Source organism: Struthio camelus, chromosome 7 (genome assembly GCF_040807025.1).
Source record: "Struthio camelus isolate bStrCam1 chromosome 7, bStrCam1.hap1, whole genome shotgun sequence".
Taxonomy (NCBI): domain Eukaryota; kingdom Metazoa; phylum Chordata; class Aves; order Struthioniformes; family Struthionidae; genus Struthio; species Struthio camelus.
In genome coordinates, this window is record NC_090948.1 from 14,936,937 (window position 1) to 14,961,558 (window position 24,622).

At 46.9% G+C, this 24,622-nt stretch overlaps 1 protein-coding gene across 5 annotated transcripts in view; it reads right to left on the bottom strand.

The window, feature by feature from the left end:
• Positions 1 to 1,658: 1,658 nt before the first annotated feature.
• NEURL1 (neuralized E3 ubiquitin protein ligase 1) overlaps positions 1,659 to 24,622 on the bottom strand; it is a 165,142-nt gene continuing 142,178 nt past the window's right edge. For all 5 annotated transcript variants that reach the window (XM_068949748.1, XM_068949749.1, XM_009665605.2 and 2 more), the window contains 3 exons: positions 20,468 to 21,148; positions 6,056 to 6,202; positions 1,659 to 4,698 (listed from right to left, as the gene is read on the bottom strand). In XM_068949748.1, coding sequence (XP_068805849.1) covers positions 4,457 to 4,698; positions 6,056 to 6,202; positions 20,468 to 21,148 — 1,070 coding nt within the window. In that variant the 3' untranslated portion in view covers positions 1,659 to 4,456. The remainder of the gene's footprint in view (positions 4,699 to 6,055; positions 6,203 to 20,467; positions 21,149 to 24,622) is intronic.

Below are 24,622 nucleotides of genomic sequence, written 5' to 3' on the forward strand. Positions count from 1 at the left end.
GAGGAAAGATGCTGAGAGTTGGATCCTAAGTAGCACATAGTGAAGTCTGTGCTTGGGAAATGTACTTTCTCTTCACGTGGTCGTTGCCAGCCAATTTAGGGCTGAAATGGTTTTTCTGGAGTTGTACCATCATAATATACTAACACAACCCATTCACTGTTAATTCTCCGTTTTTCTCTGAGAGCCAACACCAGACTAAATTCCTCTGGTCCCACTTGTGTTAAAATGAGTATTTGAAAAGGAAAAAAAATAGCTCTTAAAGGGGTGTGGGGGGGAATCCTGTTGGAGGATGTGTGTGCCATTCCAGGCGCAGGTCAGCAGGTGGCGATGCCGGAGTACCTCTGCGGTGCCTGGACCACTTTCGGGAGCGTCCCTTCTTCCTTCTGTTCCTCCTCCTCTTCCTTCCCCTCCTTGGGAGGCCAGTAGCCTCCAGCCCTGCAGGCTGGCAGTGCTGCAGCTAGTTATAGACCTGAGCTCTACTGGGGAAGTCCTGGGAAGTGTCTTAAAAGCAGGGAGAGGACTGTGGGTCCTTTCCTCTGGCAGGACCACTTGGCCTTTGGGAAGGTTTCATCGTGGCAAGAGGAACATGCAGCAGAAATAGCCCATGTATGATGGCGAAATTGCAGCCCTGGTTTGGTATGTGGTGAGCAAAGGATGGTGGCCTGGGAAGGGGGCTCAGAGCAGAATGACTCCAGTGAACATGCTCAAACTGGTGCACAAAGCTTTCTGGAGACAATGCATAAGGCAGTGCAGGGAGGGGAAAGAATAAGCCTAGGCTGCTTCTGGGGGGCACTGGGCACGCCTGCCCTGTCCCATTTCTCTCATCCTAGGAGATAAGAGAGTGTGAGCTTGGCCTAGCATCTCAGCATTTTGCTTGGCCTAATACACCATGGTGCTTGGGCTCAGCATGTCTCCAGGCAGTCTGGCAGTCGGAGAGTGTTTTCAGTTTCTAAAGGCAGTCTGCATTGTGCAGCTCTTCTGCTTGCTCCCACTGGGATGTGTGCTTCCTGCACACAGGCATGCTCCAGCCAGGCAGCTGCACAGCCAGCAGGAGAAGGCTATCCGAACCCGCTAGAGGTCCTCCTGGCCCTAGGAAAGCAGAAGCTGGGCATGGCTCTGCTCATACAAGCACAAGTATATGCAAGCTTGTCTTGCCCAAACAGCCAACTGCTCTTTTAGCTGTTGCTGGGAAAGGCTGGGGTGCAGAAGTGGCCTGGCTTCACCTGGTTTGGAAAGCATGAAGTGTACCTTCCACCTGAGAGGGGGGAACAGCTTCAGCTGGAGAAGCTGAGGCCACCTCTCATGAGCAGTTCCTATCCCTTGGCAGATGGAGAGAGAAGATGCCAACTCAAATATGTCCTGTGCCAGGAGAGAGCAATTCAGCCAGTGTGTCTCATCTGTTGAACTGTTAAACAAAAGGATGGGAGGGAAAACTCGCATAACCATGATGTAGGTGTGCTCCTGAGCAGAGCCCTGCAGCCAGCCCTTTACCCTCACGCACTGGGGAAAAGCCAGAACTCCCTTCACCTGGCTGCCTCCTCCTACCCCTCCAAGGACCAGGCTCTCCTGTCACTGTTCATACTTCCACATCACATGGCCCATCATGTTTTGGCTACTCTTGTGCAAGTAGCAAATACTCACTCACTCACTCACACTGCTGTGGGATACCTAAATCAACTTTATTCACAATCACAGTTATCCAAATTTTCACAATGAGTTATTCTTCTCTTTAAACAGAACACAAAACATCTTAAAGTAAAGCAATGAAATGCAAATGACACAAGAACACGGAGGTACTTGGGAAACCTACACAAGTCAAACAAAACATAATGTTAGGATTTTCATTGTTGTTACTGCTTTTGCTGTTTTTTTTCTCCCTGGAGAGAGCCTTTCCCCTCTCCTGCCTGCTCGTGTCCCGAAGTCAGCTGTGCTTTGGGGCTGGCGCTGGCCACCTGAGGCCGGGAGCAGGACTGAACCCTAATTCTCGAGCTTGGATGCTGGGGGAGGTTTCAGCTGCTGCTAACTCCTAGAGTTTGGTCCACAGTAAAACAAGCACAGTTATATATTAGAACACTCTGATTTCAAAAGGTGAAAAGGGAATTCACACCACTGCACTGGTACCCATGGATGGAGTTTCTTGAAAAATAAAATGTACCCATTGGCTTGCCCTGCACAGAAGGAAACCGATCCCGTTGGCTTGATGAAGGCTCGGGAGGCTGCTTATTGCACGTTTTCCCACGTCCACTATTTCATGTTTCTACCCCTTGGGTTTCTCTGCTCCCAAAGCTTTGCACTGGTGTTTTAATAGCTCCCGACACAGGCTCCCCGCGACTCCCTGTCCTTGGACGAGGGAGGGTGGCTTTGTGCCCGCTCAGCTCGGCCGCGCTCCTGGCACGGGTGCAGCGGCCGCTCTAGACTAGCGCTCGGTTTGGTGGCCAGCCTCCCGAGCCCTTTGCTGAGGAGGAGTCCTGGGTCCGCCGGGAAGGTCCAGGGCTTTCGACAGGCTGCCGTGTGCCAGCCTGGGGTGCTGGGCTTGGCCCTTCCCCCCCCCCCCCCCCGGGGGGAAGTGTGTGCTTGAGAGGTGTGCAAAAGAGAAAACAAAAAAGTTTAAAAAAAAAGCACAAAATCCCTGTAACCAGAATATCAGCTTTCAAGTTAAGTATTCCCCATGGCGGGTGGGGAATAACTACAGACCCCTGCAATAGGCTATAGTGAGGATATCGCCGCCGGAGAAAGGCTCTGCAGTGCCTCCTGCCGCTAGTAGCATCTTTACGAATGTTTCCCCTGCCCCGGGGCTGAGGAGGGGTGGCGGTTCCACGCGCAGTCACGGCGGCGTCACCGCTGCAGGGAGTGGGGCTGGCCCCTGCCCCAGGGCTTCCCCTCCCGCCGGCCTGCTGCCGTGGGGCCTGCTGCGCTGGAGGAAGCAACTGGGCTCTTAGCCTTGAGCCGCTGCGGCCCCCGGAGCGGCCGTGAAGGGCAGGAAAAGGCTCGACCCGAGCAGCGCCACCCCGCACCCGTCCCCAGCCTGACCCCCCTCGGCCGGGGCGGGCAAAATGGCAGCAACCGAGGCTGCTGCTGACGCTGCACCACGCGGCCTCGCCGCCCGCTGGGGCTGCGGTGCTGCCTCGCCCTCCTGCGCAGCCCTCCTTCCGGAGGCCGCTGGTGGCGGGAGGGGAGCCGGCCGGGGAAACCCCGGAGGCCCAGTAGCCCTGGGCCAGGCCTGTGTGGAAGCTGGCATGGCGGCGGTTGCCACGGCCACCGTGGGGCGGCCATTGCAGGCAGCCCAAGAGCCCCACCATGGCAGCAGCGGGGTGTCCAGCTGTTGGGGGGGGGGGGACCGTATTTAAATCAACTAAAGCAAACAAAACTCCTCAAGCTACATAATATTTTTTTTTTCTTTTCCGTGTCACGTGTAAGGACAGCCATGTCCTGCCGGCGGGCTGGCTGTGAAGGGCTAAGTACCACCTGGCTATTTCTGTTTTTAAAGCACAGTGATAAAGTTACCAGTAAATGAGACCCGCAGACATGTGGGTTTATACATTCTTCCCCAGTGGGGCTTTTTTTTTTTTTTTTAAACTCCTTTTTTTTTGTTTTTTTTTTGGTCTCCTTCAGAAGTGGCTGATTTGGGGGGGGGGGGGGGGGAGCTGCATCTCCCTCCCCCACAGGCCCAGGGGGAGCAGAAATGCTGCTGGATCCCATGTGCTGCATGGAGACCGTCCGGGACAAGGGATAGGAAATTTTGGGGGAGGGGAGGTGGGGAGAAGGGTTGCTAGTCATGCAATTGGGGGAAGGAGGGGCTGGGGGCAGCCCGGGAGCCATCGCTGAGGGCTGCTCGACCGCAGGAGGGATTTGGGCTGTTTGATTTCTAGCTTCTCGCCTGTACCTGCCCCAGTCCTTTTGCTTTGCACAGCTTCGCTGCGTTTTTCACCCCGGTTGAAAGCTCGCCTCGCTCCGGCCTTTCAGGGGGCTTCCTACCATCGGGCGAGTTGCACGCGGAAACGTGTTGCTTGTTTCTCCTCTTCTGCTCAGCTGCCCTCTGCACGCTGCGGCTCTTCGGCAGCAGACGTGCCGCGTCGCACCGCTTCCCGCTTAGTGTCCCTGCCAAGCACTGAAGCCTCCCTGCCTCTGCGCATGGTGTAGAAAAGGGACGATTGCTCCAGCTGGTTTTTTTTGGTTTTTTGTTTTTTTGTTTTTTTTGAGATAAAGTTTAAAATCCAAGGGGGAGAGCAGTCCGTGATGACTTCCCTGACGCACAGGAGTTCAGCCCCAGGGCTTGCTCGGAGGGCAGAAAAGCAGCTGCTAAGCTGGTCTCGACTGTTGTCTGTCGAAGAGGGGATCGGAGCGGTGGGTGGTGGTGGCTGTTGAATCGCCCAGGTGCTGAATAGAGACCAGGACCTGTGTTATTTCACAGCCTTCTCCCCGCCTCCCCGGTCCTGCACCAGCATCTGCTGTTGCTCTAAGTGCTGCGGTAGGTTTTTATGATGTCTTTGATGGCCCGTCTGCAAATGGGGCAGCAAGCATTGGCCATCTTCTTGAGCTTCAGCCCGCATGAGTAGCAGAGACACATGTGTCCACAGGAGTAAATGACTGTGTCTACCATGTTCTCATAGCAGATGGTGCATTCATCTCCCCAGGGCCCTGAGACGGACGGAGAGATGGGTGACTCAGGCAAGCTGACTGGAGAGTTGGGCGCTGTGCCTGAAACGCAAGGAAGAGGGTCAGTCATGCTGCATAAAAGCCTTCTGGACATCCCGGGGTAACTGCTGACCCAGTGCCAGCTGCGTGGTGCCCTGGCTGATACGGATGCTCCAGGACCAGAGTCCTGCCTGCGACCTGCTCCCTCACCCACCCAGGTACAAGCCTGCGCTCACATGCAAAAGCGCAGGGCAGCAGAGCAGCCGCAGCCACTGGGATCTGCCACCCATATAGAGCAAATCAAGACACAGCTCTTCCCGGCAGCAAGGACAAAGAGCAGTGCCACTTTTTTCAAACCGCTGTCTAAACGTTAATGAAGGAGGACAAATTAGAAGGGATGGTGAGAGCTGTCTGCTTTGACAAGGCAGAGACCAGGCAGCACATGGCAGCAGCAGCTCCTGAGATGATCAGTGCTTCATCTCTAGGGCTACCCCAGGAATGTGGGTCCACTGTGCCCTGCTGAGCAGTGGGGTGGTACCATATGGACAGCATCTAGCACCTAGTGGGCACCTTGCTATGAGGGCTACAAGGGACTGCAGTACTTATGCTCACCACACACCCGTGACTAGGCCTCCCAATGAAGCCAGCTGAGGTAGCAAGATAATAAAATAATTTTTTTCCCCCTAAAAGCCATTAAGAATCTGAATGCTTGCTGTCACCAGTTATTAGACCTGACACTGAGAGGTACCTTCAAAGGAAAACAACCTTGGTTTGGACAGCAGTGACAGAGACTTGGTAAGTTATACCGCCCACCATCAATGCCTTAGGATCACACAGGTCCTTGGGGTTTAAGAAAATGCTGCATTACACCTTACCATTTTCTATTGCATGTACATTTATTTATTGTGTGGAATCCACAATCTCAGTGGATTTCATCAGGGTATTAGAAATATCAATACAGACGTTTTCTGAAGGAGGTACTGTAGGTGTGAAGAGATTGAAAATGGGTGTGAATTACGCATATTCCTAGCTCTAGCCTAAGCTAGTGTGCATCATTATCACTGCTACACAGCTCTCCGGAAGAAGCTTTGCGTCACAGGGCCACGCACATAACATAGAAACTTTGCTGCCTCCTCTGGGACCGTTCATGATGAAAGCAGTTGCAGAAATATTACTGTCTAGGCATCTAAGCAGCCTCCATGAAAAACAGGCAGAAAATAGATTTTTGCAGAGGCTCTTCCTTCCTCCCTAGGGGAGCTGACAGGAGCCTCCATCCATCACTGTGCCTTTAGAGTCCTTCTGGGAGATAAGCCTAAGACTGTGAAGGGAGGCAGTGCAGGAGGAGGAGGGAGGCAGGGCAAGGGAAGGCAAATGCAAGGAGCAGGGGGAAAAAAAAAAAGAAAAATCCAACCAAACTTACCACTGATGGAGCTGCAGAGTGGGCCAGAGCCACATGTAGACAATATGGGGTCAGAGACACCACTGCAGAGGACGGTAGGCGAATTTGGTGCTGATGTGGGTGAGCTTGGTGTAGACAGCCCCAGCCGCTCAGCTAATATGGTGGAACCTGCACCAAGAGAAAAGAAATCCAGTTTTTTTTTTTTTTTTTTTTTTTAATTGGGTTTGCCCAAAGTACTGGGGGGGAGGGGGGGGGGTAAGCTGCATTGTGCAACTCTCAGTGCTTGTGAGGATTCACGTCTCATCAGCATTAAATCTAGGGAAATGATAAAGAAAAATTTCACACACCTTTCCAAATAATAGCAGTTGGCCCAGAAGAGCCATCGGGCTTCCACAGCCCCTGAAATTAGCTGGAGTTCCTTTAGCCCTCATAACGCTTTGCTTCTGCCCGTCGAAGGGTCACAAGTCATTAAATGCAGTTACTTCCTTTATGGTTTCATCCTGATGTGTGCCCTTAGCACTATAGCCAGTGTTGGGCCTGTAGCCAGTGGGAGACACAGCCTGCAGCAGGCTGGGCTGGACTCCAGCCCAATTACATATCACCTGGTTGAAACACTCTATACTAACCCAGAGCAAAATACATCCCAGGCTCCAACAGAGCCACGCAAAGTCACACAAGGACTTCCCAGAGATGAATACGAGGGCATTCCTGTCAGCAAAACCTGAGCTCTGGTCACTGCTCTGCTCAGAAATCTGGGTGGAAACCTCTTCAGGCCAACCAAGAGAAAAGTGACCCAAATGCAGAACAAGGATGCTTTCCCCCATCCCTGAAAACAGCAATATTTCTTCTGCTCCCTGCTTGCCTGGATGTGACTGCTCAAGGGTGCAGAGCCCCTGAAGGTCCTTTCTAGGAGTTTCCAGCTCCACTGCCTCCTGCTCGCACAGCTCACTAGCAGATGTGTGTTAGTGCACTGTTTGCCAGAGAAGGCAATTCTGCTCCAGAGCCTGCCTTGCATCCTCCCTCCATCTCAGCCTGTTTCTTCTACCACTGTTATAATAACAAGCAACTTAAAGCTCCTTCCAGAAGAAAAGCTCAAGGGGGATGTTTACAAGCCTGGCTGCTGCAAAGGTTTTGCAGGGGGAATTCATTGCTAACCATGCAGCCTGGACCGCAATAAAATATAGTGGTGAGGCAGTAGCACACAAGTGCATGAACCAAGGTATAGGTTCTTGGTGGTAAGAACTAGTTTGTCCACAGTTTTCTCATTCCTCAACAAGCAGGGAAAAAACAAGCGGGGGTAGCTCCAAATCAGAGCTAAAATGCTTAGACGTCTTCATGTTACCATATAAGGAGCAGAGAGACAGAGGGTTTGATTCCACAGTGTCCTCGATGAGTCTGAGCCTATTCTCCAGAGGAAAAAAGCAGCTGGAGGCCAGGAAAAGGAGCATGCGCCAGAACAGGTCCTTCAGTTCCTATTTACAGAGAGGCTATCAAGCAAATGAGGACCAAGCCCAGGAAGCAGGGACTCCAAGTGCCAACTTCAGATGGAGCGCAAACTAAAAAGAGAGCAGCAGCAAATGCCAGGATTTCCTGCCCTTTTTAGCAGAACGAGACTGAGCGGTTAAAGTACAGCACAGGGACCTGGGGAGGCCGTGTATGGGTCTAAATCCGCCCTGCGGACTGCATATGGGACAACAGGCAAGTCACTTCACCCTTCAGTCCCTCAGTTTCATTACTGTTCAAACGAGGAGTGCTTTCCTCACGAGTGCAGTCTGAGGTTGACTGCAAAGGGCTTCAGGGCCCTCACACATGAGACACTGTAGAAAGCAGCCTCGTTTATCGCCCAGATGGGAGCTGAGGCTGGAGTTCGGCTCACTAAGTATGCACAGAGAGCAGGGCAGCGTCTAATGACAGCCACTAGCCATGCCCCTTCCTTTCCAATCTGACAGATGACCCTAGCAGAAAACTTGCCCTGTGGGTAACGCATACTGTAAACAGGCCCAGCAGGGGCACAGATTTCAGCTCGGTCACTGCACACATACCAAATGTGAATAATGAACAGCTGAACACGGTTTTCAAGCCTTCCCACTCCTCCCTGCAGCCTGGAGACGTTGCTTCCATTCAGCTCGCACATGGCGTGTTGCATTTCTAACACCAGCCTGGTCACTTTAAATGCAAAATAAAGCCTATTAAGAGATTTTTTTTTTTTCCTGGGCTAATAGGAGAATTTGGAGATGTCCCAAGTGTCACAGAGTATGAACTGATGAAGAACGCTGGCAGCAGTGCAAAGGACCGCTTTGTGTGAGGAGTGCGAGGAGCGCTCATCAGTGAAGGAACCACAATCTTCTCTGGCTGAGTGGCTGGTCTGAGTCCCAAGATGGCCTTACCAAAGACCCCAAGACTAGCATACACCTTCCCAAATCCTTCTCTTAGTGCAGGGCATAGTTTTTGACTTTTTTTCCAGCAGAAGTATGGAGCTTTGTTTAAAATAATCTCTACTCCTTACTAGACAAGACAAACTTCTCCCTTAGTGACAGAATAATCAACATATGACACGTTACTCATGCTGTTAATATATTGCTGGATGGTGTGCAGATACCATGACAAGGAACGTGGAATGAGATCATGTGCAGGGCGGAATGAGTGTGGCCAGCTTAACTAAAACCAGATACATGCGCTCAAGGCCAAACACGCTCATTGTGTGCACAGAGCTCCCACCAAGAGCTAGCTTTCAAATCATTATTTTTAAAAGTAAATAATTTTAAATAAATCAATTTAAATACTTATTTAGAAACATTCTTCCTCTCTGTAAAGGCTCCAGATAACTTGTCTCTTCTGTTAGACTTTGATCTCAAACATGCTGAACACACTGGAATTGCCTTTAAATGGCTTTTGAATCAATTCCATTTGCTATTTTATCTTTGCAGCACTTGTACTAACAAAATCCAGCACAGATTGACCGTTTCTCTGCACTTCTGTGTCATCACTATTGGAGAGGTGCAAACAAATGAACCTATACATCCAGCCACAAAAGGAAAGAGAATATTATATTTTTCAGTAAAAGAGAGTATGATTATCAAATGTGCTGGCATCATGCTGGGAAAGGCTGTTAGTCTGCTGGAGGACAGGTTTATAACGCAAAATGATCCTGCCAACATTGGAAATTGGGTCAGAAATAAATGGGATGCTATTCAATAGGATCAAATGCAAAATATTACTTAGGCAGAGACAATCAGCTACTGAAGTACAGGACAGGGAATTGGACCATTCAGTTAGAAATACAGCTGTCCTACAGGGAAAGGTCAGGAGACTGCTGGAGGTCACTAGATGACCATAACTCAACAGTACTGTCCTGTTATAAGAAGGCTACACCAATCCAAAGTCATACAAGGGTCTGGCAGCACTGGAACGGGGGCCTAGAGACATTGCGGTATCTCTGTCCCTGGAGACACTCAAACCCTGCCCAGATAGGATCCAGGGCTAACTTGGAAGTTAGCCCTGCTCTGAGCGGGAGGTTGGACAAGCTGACTCCCAGGGGTCCCTTCCAACCAAAACTGTTGTATTATAAGATTGTAACAGTTTTCACAGGGTGTTAAAATGAGGGAGGAAACAATCTCTCCTCTGTGAACGTTCTGGACAGGACAATAAATCATGAGCTCATACACCTAGGACATTCATGTTAGGCATTATACAGATAGAGAAGCACTGAAAAGCGGTTAGACTTCCTCAAGAGACTGTGGCATCTTCGTGGTTAGAGCTCCACAAGAACAGGAGGGTGAAGCACATCAGCTCTTGGGCTCCCATCCAGCATCTATGACTTTTACTAGAGTAGTCCTCTGTATCAGTAACTGCCCCTTTACAGAAAGTCCTAACTGTAACCAAAACACAGCAGCTGTGGCCCACAGAGATGCTTTTGGCTCTCGTGTCTCTTGTGGACAGGCTGGTTTCCCAGAACACTGCAATCCACTCTCCTTAGGCCATCCCAGTTTTTAAGCAAGCATCTTTTCCCTCATCACTCTTAATGACAGCTGTCTGGGGAGAACTGTGCTGCTGAAGGATCTAAGTTGGGAAACAGGCCAGATACAATGGCAATACTCCCTAAAAATACAGGAAATTAGTCAATTAACCTCCCCCCTTTAACTCTTTCTCATTTATAAAAATAGTATTTCTACATTTCTTTCTCATAGGAAAGTGATTATGTTGACCTATTTATTACTGCATAGGCTCCAGAAAAAGAATCAGAAAACTACCACAACAAAAACAGGTGGGTAAGAGCAATGTGCAGTCTGTATTCTCCTGCTGAACACACTCAGAAGCATTTGCTAACATGCAAGTAAATGCCCAGGGGAACCTCTGTAGCCTAGAGCAGGGGGCAGTGGAGCAGCTGCCATGAATCTGAAGCAGCTATTTCCAACTAGCAGTATGTTAAGAGTCTCAGGCTCAAACTACAGCTGAGAATGAGAGAAAAGTACACTACTGCCAAAGAGTATGTTGCTCCCTTATTATTGTTTTCTTCAGACCAAAGATGGTTGGAAGAGTGCCAATTTATGGTGTTCACAACGCATTTCTTACTCTGGCACCTGTTCCTGAAAGAGGTGATAGAGACGTAGGGCCATTCCTGGGACTGGAATAATGACAACTGGATTAATGGACTTAACCTTATCTACTAGCGATCTTTGGCTTTATGAAGACCACTAGTATATAATTACCTGGGTAAATAACCAGGTGCAAGAATCTAAAAGGACTAGCAGTTAAATTTGGCTCTTCCTGGTTTTCGCTGGAAAATCTTCCATATACATCCTATTTTTCTGCTCATTGATGTAACTGGTATAGAACTTTCCCACTTCATTTTTTCCTTTATTCAGCCGCCCATTATAGAAAAAGGTAGAGACGCAATTTTAACTTCAGCGAATGCAGACCTTTGTGGAATTAGGACACTTAGGTCTTGCCCAACAGGGACTTTTGAATACATCATGCTAAAACAAAGGAACAAAGCACCTGTAGCTGCCTGGGCACATGGTGGTTAAAAGTCAACAGTAATGTTCGGGAAGGATGTAATCACATCCATCACTTCTGTATGCTACAAAATACGTGTATTTACGCAGCAAGTTGTTACGTTCCCACGGTGATGAGAACAATACTGCATTGACCAGAAACCAGAGCTTCCTTCCCCTTGGGCTCAGCATTTGTGGCCAGCCATGCTGAGAGCCTGGCCTCTGGGCTGCAGCTCATCTCTGCCTCTCGGGTGACCAAGCTGATGATCCATTGGGCTTTTTGCATTCAAGTATTTCCTGGGGTTTTTAAAACTGTTTTCAAAAGAACAACATTACATTTTGTTCTTTACGAGCCTCTGAAAACATATAGGGTTTTTTTGCATTATGCTACACAAAGGTCCAGAAATAAGTCAAAAAGCAGCCTGGAAGATTTTGCATGCAAAACCAAAAGGCCTGTATTGGCAGAAGGATGTCAGACTTAATCTCTGCTTAGGGAAGTAAAAGTTGGATCCCATTTACATGAGCTCAACAGTTTACAGCTTCAGGTGGACCAGTGCTTTAGGGCTTCACTGGAGCATTGCTGTCCACTGTGCTAAGAAGGGTAGCGTGGTCTATTACTCTGCTGCAGTAATATGCACACTGCAGTTAAGCCAGAGGAATATTAAAGCTCTGACAACTCCAGACACTTGCAGGAGCTCTTGATCTGGCAGCACTTGCAGCCCAAGCTCAATGAGCTGTCTGAACGCAAAGAGCACAGGACAAACTTGCAAGTGAACTGGTGTCTGTCTTGGCCTGGAAGGTGGAGTTCAGCATTTACTTAGCACTTCATCCTGCAAAATCCCGAGGGCACAGACACCATGCAATGAGCATCTAGCTGAACTGAAGTGAAAGAGCTGCCAGCACAGTTATAAAGGTCTAGCAACATCTGCTGGGAGTCCTCATGTCCTTCTCAGTAGAAACGTTTAACCTTAACCCACCTTCCCAACAGGGCTCCATGTCACAGTTGGAGAAACATTAGACCAGCAAAACACCCAGATGGATGCTTAGGTCTACCAATGGTAAAAAAAAAAAAAGAGCCTGGATTAAGTAGCTGAACCACATGAAAAGCACAGGAGTCGGAGTTTTCATCTTGTTTAAGAACAACATAACAAAAAGCCTCTAAAAGATCACAGGTATTAATTACTCTGACCAAAAATGCATCTGTCCATAGCAATGCCTTTTCCATCCCATCTCAAAAGGGCTCTTGGCTCAAAGTGGTTCAGAGACCACAGCAGAAGTGGTTCTGTAAGCAAAAGGAAAACCGCTGCCTAACCCAACACTTCCAAGCTCCGTGCTCCTCCAGCAGGGACATGTATAAATAGGGTGGCAGATGCATACAGGAAACAAACAGTTTCACTTTTTCTGGCCAGCACTGCTCTGAATTTCTATGGAACGTTCTGTTTGATGAAAAGGCATCTGACAAAGAGGGAAAAGAAAGAGTTTAGCCTGTTTTGTCACTCTCACAGCAGCCAGAATAACTAACTCATGCCAGTGTTAGTTCAAAGAATATGTAGATTTTCTCTCTCCTGACAGATGAGGTGTAATTCAAAGAGGCTGATAAATAAACCTATATCCTGTACAGTCACTGTAGACAGGCAAAGGCGTTATGGGATAAGGGAGATCTATAGATCACTTATTATGAACTTCTCACCGCATCCAGGGATAGTTTCTTATCCTAGTGATGATAATCATTATTCTCATGGAGGGAAGTGTGCAGAGGGAGACACATTTGCAGACATCTGTGGAGAGTTAATGTGCAGGCCACCTCCCATGGCTGTCACTTAGAGGAGGTCAGTTTGCTTTACCCAGTCATGGTGGAAAGCAGCTTTGCTCCCAAAAACGCTCCTGGAGGGGCTGATGCATTTGCAGACACAGGACTGTGTACAGTGCCCAGGCACAGAAGTTCAGCCACAGGTTCGAGGTCTCCAAGAAGGGGAGACTCCTGGTTCCTCAACTTCAGCAAGCACAGCCTGCTGATCCACACCAAACACTGGAAGAGAGTCAGTAATACCTCACCTTGAGGGCTTCACTTTCCAGATGCTGGGTCACCTCAGTATTCAGGCTAGGACAAAAATCCCTCCTTTACTTACCCACGGCAAGAGTGGGTTAATTATGTGTCATGTGTGATGAGATCTTTAGCTGGATGTACACAGGTGCCATGAGCAGGTTATTAACTCTGGCATTGCTGGCACTTCCACAAGAAATAACCATTTGACTGTGTCCAGCTCACTGCAACTCTGCAGTTTTCCAAGATGTAAGTTGTAAAGCAGCCTGTCCTCAGAATAGTTTTCTTTGTGCTCATTGTCTTTTAAAACACTGAATATAAACCAGAAAGATGAACAGAGAGCTGTATGCGGTGCTAGAATCAAGCCTAGTAAGTTACAGAAGCTGTAATACTCTTGTGTATCTCTTAGAGCTTAACATCAGTAATGTGTACATCATTTCCAGCAAAAGATAAAGCCCTGATAGGAGGGCTTATAAAGAGATGTCGCTTAATTTCTTTTCAAGAGGCGCTGAATATGAACCCCCTTGCCTCCTCCCACCCTCTAAGGTCATAAAATACCACGCACCCTGCAGTTCATAGGAGCTCCAGGCAGTTAAGCGCCACGCAACACAGGCCTGTTTAAGCCCTATCAGTTTGATGAGTCCCTTTTCCGTACGTAAAATAAAAAAAAAAAAAAACACGGATCATAAAACTCTGGGGCACCTCCAAGTGAATGCCTTTTAAAGGAAGAGATTCATACACATTTTTGTGCAAAATGTTATGCGCTTATCAGGCTTCTCCTGTGCTGTATTTATTTTAATTCATTGACTACTGGCAATTTCCACATCACTGGAATGAAGCAAGACAGAGAGAGATGAAGTTCCCCAATGGGGCTGCACCTGGGATCAGAGACAAGGTATGTGATTCACTACTACAAAGAGCTATCTTGTCTCACATGGGAGAAGTTTATGACTCTGAAGCTGGAGAACCAAAATCCTGGATTCTCCCTGCATGTGTGAGATACTTTTCTACTACCTGCTGTCTGCACGACGGGCAGTGTGCATAACCGTACATACCAATAACCGTTTAAGTATTCTGCATGTTCATTGCTGGAGTCCTGGGACAGTCAGGGAGCAATCACAGGACCTGCGGTAGTGCTAAAAAAAATTGTTTCCACACGAACAGGCAAAAGTCTGGGAAGAGAAGGGGGAAGATGGGCTCAGCTTCCAAAAAATCCTGCAGATTCTTAGGAGGATCAGGCCAGACAATTGCCTCAGCAGAGACCTGAGAGAAGAGGAGACAACCTCTCTCTCTTAGTTAATCTGCAGAGAGCAGTTGCAGGAAATTTATCAGCAAGTTAGATGAGGGGGTCCTGGCACAGGGAGGAGTCACCCTGGCCAGAAAGGAGAGGGCAGTCTTCAAGGCTCAGATACCGCCTGAGAATCACTAGTGGTCTACAGAGATCCTGTCAGTCTTGAGTCACTAATGTCCTCACCTGGCTTCCACCTGGGATAGGGCTGAAGTCAAAGAAAATCAAACTAGGCAGGATGACGAATGCCACAGAAGGAGGCAAAGCAATTTCCCGTGGTAAGCCAATGCTCTGTGTGCCAAGCAGCACACTACCCAATTCACTCATGAAACTGTGACTTCTTCTAGTCTGTTCCTCAGGACAAGGGCTGCATTGCAACGTGGGAAACACCACTGGAGAACAGGCCTTGGCTGCTAAACTGGACTGCCAGTATGAGTCCTAACAGGTACAGCTTCAATTAAGCCTGCCTGTAATGGGACAAACCCCAATCAATCTCTGCATATCGGTGCGGCAGCCAGCTAAAGCCAAATGTCACAGTTGACTTAAGAGCCCATTTGCTAGCACCTTTGTCCCACAGTGCCCTCCTGAATTGCCCTAGCCCCATGTTGAGTGTTTGCCCAGCTGCTGTAGCTGGGGCTCCCAGGAACCAAGGCTCTGTAGCTGTGCTGTCCTTAGTCTCCAGCCAGCTCCTGCACTCCTGCCCCCCATAAATTTTGACCCATGGACCAATTTCAAGAGAATCCGGAAGCTTCGGCAACAATTAATCCCTAAATATCTTGCAGTCAGCGGCTGAGCAAGACCGCCAACTCAATGCCCATGTGCTAAGGAGGCAGGTGAGTTCAGCCTATAGGCATTCTGCATTCACCCATCGCAAGTGTGAATCCAGACTACCTACACCAGATGCTGGCTCTCAACCGTCCAGCCAGCTGAAAAAAGTAGTCAGGAGACATCCAGGGAGCTGCAACAATGTGTGGCTGCTCTGGGGGGCCTGGAGTTATTCCAGTGGGTGGATAGAAAGGACCCAGACATGGAAAAAACTAAGCTTCACTAGTACAACTGCTGATGGAACAAGTTATTTCATCGCTTAAAAGGAAACTTCTATACTAATGGAAAGGATGTAATTCACAAGGGAAATCACACTAAAAAAAAACAAAATAAAAGAGAAGAAGGAAGATGTTTTACATGCTGGTGATTCATTTTGAGATATAACAAAATGAAAGAATATCCCCAACCATTTGGCTCCCCAAATACTAAATATATAAACTTGTCGCTGTGATAGTTCCTCCAGACATGAGTCATACATTTCAAAACCTTATGGGGTCAATCAATTTAAACTCCGTAAGTGAATTACAACACCAAAACCAGACCAATATATCCAGACTGGCTCATTTCAATCTTTCAGAGCTGTTGATAAAACTCTGTGTGAACTGAAATGCTTACCAGGAAAAGCTGAAACCAATAAATCAGTTTTAACAGTCTGGTCGTGTCTACTGTACAGGAATGATGCCTGAAGAAAACCACAAGCCTGAAACAATGGAATTCCTAAAGCACATGCAAACCCTGTGTTTCACTTCTACCCCCTAACGATTTCGGTTTCTTTTTGGTCGTCCTACGTGCACAACCCATAGAATTTCAGAATTAAGAGCAGCACCTTACATATAAAATATTTAGAAAGGCTTCCGATCTTGACAAGGAGATCTATTGCCTCTCTCAATAGCTGATTCCCATAGTTAATTACCTTCACTTATGTACAGTTTGAATTTGTATACCTTCATTTTCCAGCAGCTTGATATTTTTATGCTATTATCTGCTACAGTGGAGTGCCCTCTACTTTCATTTATCTTCCCTCCATGTGGTCAAGTTGCCTCTCAATCTTTTCTTTGGTAAGTGAAACAAATTGACGTCCTTCTGCCTCCCACTACAGCTGACTGTAGTCTCTCACTGTCCTAAAGAGATGCTTGGACTTTATTCATTTTCCCTTTTCTGGGTGACAAAAAGAAACACAAAGTGTTTCCAAACTTGCCTTTATTTTCTGCTTTTTTACTTCCCCTATGGTAAAAGTACTGCCAGACTACAACACCAGATTGGTAAGACTGAAACAGACATCAGAATTCCCTACTGTCAAACCAGTCCCACACTGCCCCATCTCTTAGAGAGCTCTGCAAGACCATCATCAGCCCAGGTAAACATGGTCTCCCTTAATATTTAAATCAGGAAATAAAAGTTGCATTTCTGATACTGTGTAACAGCTGCTGTTAGCAAATGTCAGCTTCCACCCTGAGGCCGCTATCTAGGAAAGGCCCGAGCTTGGTCCTGCTCTGGGTCAGGACTAAATAACTAATCTCAAGGTCTGAAATGCAGTAGCCACTGATGAAAGCCCTGAGCCATCCAGTTTCCTGAGTCAAAAGTAAAACTTCTCGAGTTGCAAGAGTGGCACTGCTGCTCTCCACCTTCTCCATCCTTCAAAAGAAGCAGAAAAACTGGAGAGAAAGTAGAAACAGCAGCTTTCCTTTCCTGTACTGTACAGTTTGCTGTAGCTCTGACGTTCCTTTAACAGTGCACAATAGTGCTTTGATTAATCTAATAATGGCAAAAGAGATGCCCTAGAAATAGAATGACATCTGCTATATAAGATAGGTTTGCTGTCATTATCCCTCTTGCAGTGCTTGTGTTTCATTCATTTCAAGAATATGGAACTTCACATTTTCCATTAAAGCTAGAAAAGATGACTATAAACATGTCTTCTCCTGTGATATAAAGCTCTAACTACAAAAGATGGATCACATAAAATTACTCTTGTTTGCATTTTGAAGATGGAGTTTGTCATTAGGTAGAAGATGAATGCTTTATATTCTTCTTATATTTTCTAATATTATAGCGACAGATATTGCAGAAAGTGCCATAAGCTGTTCTACTGCAGTGCAAACAGTGCACATCACTGTTTGCTTGCACTGTAATTGTATTGCAAAAGCCAGAGATGCTAGGTCATTATGTGCTTTTTCCTTCTGTCAGGGTATGGCTGATCTGTATAATTACTGCAGCTACAGTTGTGCTGTGTTGGAGACAGCATCATAGATGCTTTCTGAACAGTGGCACTGCACCACAGTTTTGCAAACACAGGTCTATTTATATTTTAGCACCTGTTAAAGATCATAGGCAAGCTCTAATTTCATAGCTTTTTTTTGCTGGGCAATGGCAGCTTGCTGCCCAAGCTGACTAGGGCTGCACTCCAAGCAGGGTCCTCTCCTGTCCTCAGGCAAGGCTACTCCAGCATGTTCAATTGTCTTCATTTATATCTCACTTAAGATGCAAGAGCCCATTTTCTGCTTGTTCTCCAGTGACTGAGGCCAGGAAAACCTTGTTACATGCTCACAAAATACAGGTAGTGAGGAGTTTTCTGAGCAGATTTTCAGTGGAAAATATGGATTTATCTAAAACGTCCACTGGGAATGTACTGGTTTTGGCTGATCTGGTGAGCGGGTTGGGAAGACATACACAGACTAGGTAACAACTTGCTCAGCAGGAGGTTTGCCCAGGTTGCTGGAGGCCGACGTTCAAGTCTGTGCTCTGCCAAATTTTCCAGGAGGACATGAGTGTGATCTTCTGGTGGAAAACATCCTCTCTGCCCCGTCTTAGGACCTATGGCAAACAGGCTATTTGCTCTGTGCAAAACTGGCAAAATTAGTGATCTCATAGGAAAGGAAGTAATGGTCCAATGACTTAGTTTTACCAGCAGCTAAATGGCCTGAGGATGTTTTCCTTCTTACGTATATAGGAGCATTTAATCTTCCTACTTTGACTGGGATCTGTTTGACTTCATCTACCTTTACCAAAATGATGTGTTGGCTGAGAGCAGAGCTAGCCATGGGTTATGTACAACCTACACAAGAAATGTAATCAAACTGAACTATTGGGGTTTGATTCTTGAGTTCCTGGAGATAAATTATAGTATTACATTTGTCATCTATGAGCCTGTAATAGCCACAAAATATTCACAGCACAGGCCAATGGTCAACTTTAAGCAAATTGTTTAGGACACCTAAGACTGTGATTAAGGTGAATTGAACCCTGCAGACAGAGGTGCGCGTTCATCACAATTTATCTTCAAAGACTGTCTACTCACCCTGAAAAAGGAGCTGTTAGTTGTTCAGGTTTTTTTTTTCCGGCTGGGTAAAAGGAGGCATTTTAATAGGGAGAATTTGAAACAAAAAAAGGAATATAGATGTATTTAAAGTTATGTGAATATAACAAGATAAGCAATAAAGGAGCATTTTCACATCATCTAAGTGCACCAGTAAGCCCCATTTATTATCATTTGCATGAGCTATGCATGCAAATTGGGTATCTAATCGCATAAACAAGCTTATTTATAAATGTAAAATTATGCACCTAAAGAGGGTGATTTATTTACTGTGAGCCTGCCCCATCTATGGGACACAGATGTCTCAGTGAGGACATCTCCCTGAGACATCTCAGTCGGGAAAACAATTCGTCTAACTAGACAGCGCCACTTGAGATACAGAGACGAACTTGCTGGGCTGCTAGTGTCTGATACAACTCATACGATATTAAATGTTTTTGGCTTAAATGTGCACAGTGAAAAAATATAAGGGGAGGTGGCTTGCCCTCGAGGGAACAGGCCCCTGCTGGGTTATGAATTCGCACCCGAGTGAACGGCTGATGCTATACCCTGATTTGGAGGGAGATGGTGCAGCTGGAGGAGCGAGAGAAGGGAAAGGCCAGGCCAGCACCTGACATGAACCAGTGAAAGGCAGGATAGTGAAGAAGCAGCAAACCTGCCATGCTAGAGATACTAGGCAAGGCAGAAGCCCTTTTTAACAATTCAGTTTCCAGTATTTGGAGTATTTGGAGAAAGACATTTGACTCAATTTCAACCAAATTCTGGTGTTTGGCTTCAGCTAAATAGTTCCTCAAAGCCAAATCTCTGAGTGGCTTTAATTTAAATTGGTTTGTCTCCACTATACCAGTGGTGATGTTAATTATAAAGGTTTAATTAATTTTTTGTAATTCCCCTATTAAGAATGCAAATGCTGATGACATTACTATAGATTTTCCCCTAATATGGCAGAGCTTTCTTTACCATGAGACATCCTCCCCAAGCCAATAACTGGATTAGTTCTTAGGCAGGTAGTCTAACTGGCCCTTAAGCAAATGTGTTGACTCTTATGCGTAAACCAGTTGGAGGAGGTTCAGGAATTAGACAGAGTTCTCGGAGACCATTACTTAGTTTCTGACACTAATATGGTCCAAATTCAAGGCCAACAGGGCCAACACTTGTGATTATGTGAAGATGACACCTGTCCAATAACCACACACAAAAAAAGTCAGTTTGATCCTGAGCAAATGCCATTTCAGGGCTTTTTCCTCCACATTTTCAAAACATGACTTTCAGCATTTAAAGTCCTTTGGTGAACAGAGCTTAAAGATAGACCAAAATTAGCATGAGAAAGAGGCCAGTTTTGCAAAAGTTCATCGAATGCATGAACAACACTGCCTTGCATAAGGCTGGAGGAGCAGGAGCGTTCTCTGGCACTGTGCTGGTCAGTGCTATGCTTTGTGCGGCTCTGCAATCACGAGGCAAAGGGCCCTTTCACACTCCTTGCTAGCCTGCTTCTCACACATAAGCCTAGGAGAAGTACGGAGACGGCTCCTTTTGGGAATGAGCGCTGTCAGGTAGTTAATACATAGGGAAGCAGATCTCATTCTTCTTGCTAGACGTGCCCTAGGTTAGCTCAGCCCAAAGCACCTCTCTTCCCTGTCTTTGCTTCTCCTAGGCTAAGGGTGACCAATCTGTACTTCAAAGGAGGACTCTGAGGCTTCAGCCATTTGAAAAGAGCTTTGAGACCTTCAAACAAAAGATGCTGGAGGAGTGTAAAGAGGTAAGTCTTGTAACTGATATCCATGTGCTATGCACAGGCCTTTGTAAATCGATATTTTTTTCCTCTTTTAAAATAAAATTTGTAACTGATCCTAGAGTAGGGAGGGAATCACCAGAACTTTCATTCCTTCCCTTTACACTTCCCCTGCATTGTAAACCCCCCTTGGTGCTTTGTGTTTGAGGCTGTGAAAAAGGCGCTGAGACATACCTAACACGCGAATCTGCATGACTGCGCCGTGTAAACCAAAGAACATCCAGAGGGGCTGGGAACAGTCCACGCAGACCTGCATGCCGGTGCTGGCACCGTTGTGACTCAAGTGCAGCTCGCCATCCGAATTCACCATAAATCCCAAGATGTCTCCACTCTGGAGGGGCACCAGGACTCGGCAGACGGCCCAGAACTCCTTCCGGTCGACCAAAGACTCAGGGTTATAGGGAAGGTCGCTGGGCCGCAGGCTGCTGGGGTCACAGGACGTTACCCCGTAGGACAGCGTCCCGGTGCGCGCGGCGTTGGACTTGTTAATTTTGACAAAAATGGTTTCATTGATTCTAAGGGGTCTGCTGGTGAAAACCAAAGTCCTCTCTTCCCGGGCATGCTCCAGCCGGGCCACAGTTTGGTCATCCAGAATTTTAATGTGGGCTCCCCTGAGCTGGTGGAAGCGGAGGTCGCTCTCGAGCTGGGAGGGGAGGAGGTGGGAGTGCTGGGAGTTGAGGGAGTTCTGCGGGATGGGGCACGTGGTGGCCATCACGTGGAAGGTCTCCTCCTGCAGGTTGAGGTCACAGAGGCTGACGGAGAGGCGCGTGTCCTCTGTCTCCCGTCGCAGCGAGGGCCGGCGGATGGCAGTGAAGGACCGGGGCCGCAGGCAGTCGGGAGGAATGATTTCGCTATCTGCAGGGAGAGGGCAGGGAGAGAAAAAACAAAAAGATCGCTTGAGAGAGAATAAGAATGTCCAAGAGTTTATGAATTGCTGTGAGTTTGCATGATATGTTTAAAACAGAAAATCAGGCTGCCATTAATACATTTTCCCCTTTAAAATACAGAAACAGTAAATAATAAACTATAGTTGTCATCGATTGCTGTTCTTGTGCTTGGTCCACCAGCATCACCATTTTCAGCTTCAGAATAGGCAGACTCAAAATCAATGGAAAGAATTGAGCAAGGGGGGATCTCCTTGAAGAGGGGAAGCAGAGGATAAGTAACTGAACGATGCCCTGAACAGACCAATCAATAACTACACGGGCTCAGCGTCTGCATGCCCTGTTCCTTGTTTACAGTAATTTTCACAGGTCTATGCAATGAATGTCTAAGTAGGTGTTTTTCTTTTAAAAGAAATGTTATATTCAGTTCTAACTTATTTATCATTGGATAAAATTTAATTAGCGTTCCTGAATATAATTAATTGTGTTGTGGTGCTTACTGCAGATGGGTGCAGATATGCTTTTCACCACTTAGAATCTGGGACTATGCAGCTTTCTATAAATAAAGTACAATCATTCTCTATCTCCAAGACAAATAATTGAAAATCAAACCCATGGCTATATCATAAAGAACATTCAAATTCACCAGTGGAAACAGAGTTGCACCTTATCCTCTGTGTTAATCTCACCTGCTGCTTCAAAAGCAACTCACCAATTTATTTAATTCTTTTTTCTTAAATTGACCTGGTCACCTGCTCTCGTGGGGCTTGCAGAGAGAAGAGGTTCTCACCACTTGGGAGGGACCTGCTCTGCCCATGCGAAGCTACCAGCCCTCATGCAGCAAGGCTCCCCCCTCCACGGCCGCTTGCCCAGCACAACCCGGGCTACCCACTCTCTGCCACTGCAAACCCCCCAGCTAGGTTCAAGTACGACCTTGCAGTGCATACCTCTCCCTGCCACAGGTCTCCTTCGGATTTTCTTTTATGACAACAAAAGAGCAGGAACTTGGTTATCTGAGATTTTCCCACCGGGGATGCACCTTCTCCCAGTATAGCAGAGGAGTGGCTCTGTACTGGTGTGGCAAGGCAAAATGCCAGCTACAGAATAACCACCACCATCTCCTGCGATATATGAGATCTGAGTAACAGCCGCTGCTGCCCTCCTCTTCTGGGAGCCCTGACAAGAGCACACCCACACACAGTTTGGCTTCAGTAAAGCGCTTTGCTTTGCTTAAACTGGATCATTGCAGGCTCCTCTTTAAACAATCTGCTATCACAAGAGAAACACAGTCTCCAAATAAAAATGGGCTACGTTTCTCATATTTGATTTTCCCCATACTGATATTGCAGCTTCTCTTCCCAGAAGTTAATTAAAGAAAAGGAGGCATAAATAAAACCAGAAATTACCCCAAGTAATTTAGAAGCTGGTTGCATTAACGCTTTGTAATATATGGGCTGGCATTTGCATTGAAAGGGCCCCTGCTGGATAGAATTAAGTCTTATTTTACCCTCCTTGGGCTGGAAACCCATATAGGAGAACAAATTAATACTGGCAGCTGACGAAGATCCTTTGGTGTAGGTGAATGGGTAGAGACCTTTCTGAATAGGAGCAGAAGGTCCTCTCTATTTTATTCCCTGTAACTATACATGTGCAGCCTGGCTGACAACTGCGATGTGTGGGTAGCTTGCAGCCAGGGTTTTGAAGCAGCTTATTTTCCACCAGGATGCTTGCGTTTCCCTTTGGCTGCTGGACAAAATATGTTTTTCCAACTGAAAAGAGGTTAAGAGAGATGGAGTTCTGCTGCAGCCAAGACACATGGCACTGATAGCAAACCAGGGTTATACTTCCAACTGTTCTACTTAAATCGATCAGTAACTCAGATGCCTCGCCACAGAAGGGATAAGTTCTCTAAAGCATATGGGATTGACTGTGAGGCTTAGTTCATTAATGTTTGTAAATATCTTTGGAAGAAAGGACTGCAGTTCATTGGCAGCTGAGGTGGATTTATGCAAATTTAGAGAGCTGTGTCTCTAAGAGATGTTGGCTCTATCTATCCAGTCAAAGAAGAAAAAAAATCCCATGGAATATAAATCCAAACAAAAGCGGTTTAATTTCATCTTTTGTGCTGGTAGCTAAGTTCTAAGAGGTGTGGAACGCCATTTATCTCCAGCAACGGCTAATGGCCCAAAGCTATGAAAGAACAATTCCAGATTGTCCTGGTGAAATGTGAAACAAATGAGGTGACTTTGAGACGTTTCCTTCATCAGAAGAATCCCAGGAAGGAGCTGTTTTCGTCCACCAAAGCTTCATTCATCACTTTTTGCTAATACAGAGCAAGCTGCTCATACCACAGTGGCCCGTAACACAGCCTTGCTCCTGCAGCATATTTACCAAGGACCTTTAATGCTTAACGAAGGAGGGACTCTGTGTTCAGACACATTTGCATTTTTAGAGATAAACCTGGAGCACGCATCAGAAAGATATGACAACTTCATGTGATGAGACTATGAAATATGAACGTGCACAGTGCTACTTTTCCCCCAAGCATGACGCTTCCTGCAGTAGAACGGCCCATTCCCGAAGAGATCATTTGGCTTTAGCTTGAAGAATTTAGAAATCCTTCCCTTTCATTAAGTAATCAAAGTTAGAAATTTGCCTATATAAGGACAAAGTAAACACGCATGAGGAATTTAGGTTCTGAAACTAGGTTAATGCTCCATCCACCCCTGAAATATAGCCCCACTGAACTCAGGACATGCAAACAAAGACTTGTTCCCGTGCCACCAGTACCAAATGCAGAGCAGGAAACAACTTCCATGCTCCAACATGATGTCTGCAGGCCAGACACAACTATGCTGGCACCTCACAGAGTTTCTTCAGGATAAGTCAACTGGTGGGAGATCTCCTTGTGTGGGAAAGGATGGACTGGTGAGTCAAGACCGCAGCTCACACTGAGTCACCAGAGCAAGTTTTAACCTGGCTAGGTCGGGTCCTGCTCGCGAGCCAGCCACAGCCACACACAGCTCAGTGCTGCCCACATGCTTTGCAGGAATTTTTTGTGGAGCTCTGCCTTGCTGCAGTCATGAGGCCAACAGCCAAATTAGCGACCCCCAGGCTTATGGGAGCAATATAGACACAGCCAACGTGGAAATGATCTCCACCAAACACAACTTTCCTGCTCCTCAGTTGGAGAATCTGGGACATTGAATTTCTGTAAAGAAGGCCCAACTTCACAAACCCTTCTGTATCTTTTTCTGGTCTTGTTCAAGAAAAAGAAGTGAGTACGAATAATTCACTTAGCAAAGAAGAGATGGAAGACATTTGAACAGTTCCGCAGTCTTCTCCCCTCCTCCCCCTTTAGCAGGGTTTATCTGCAAAATTCATGTTCGCAGCAGCTGGCTTCTTATGCACGACATCAACTTGCAATATTTTTCTCGGACCAGAG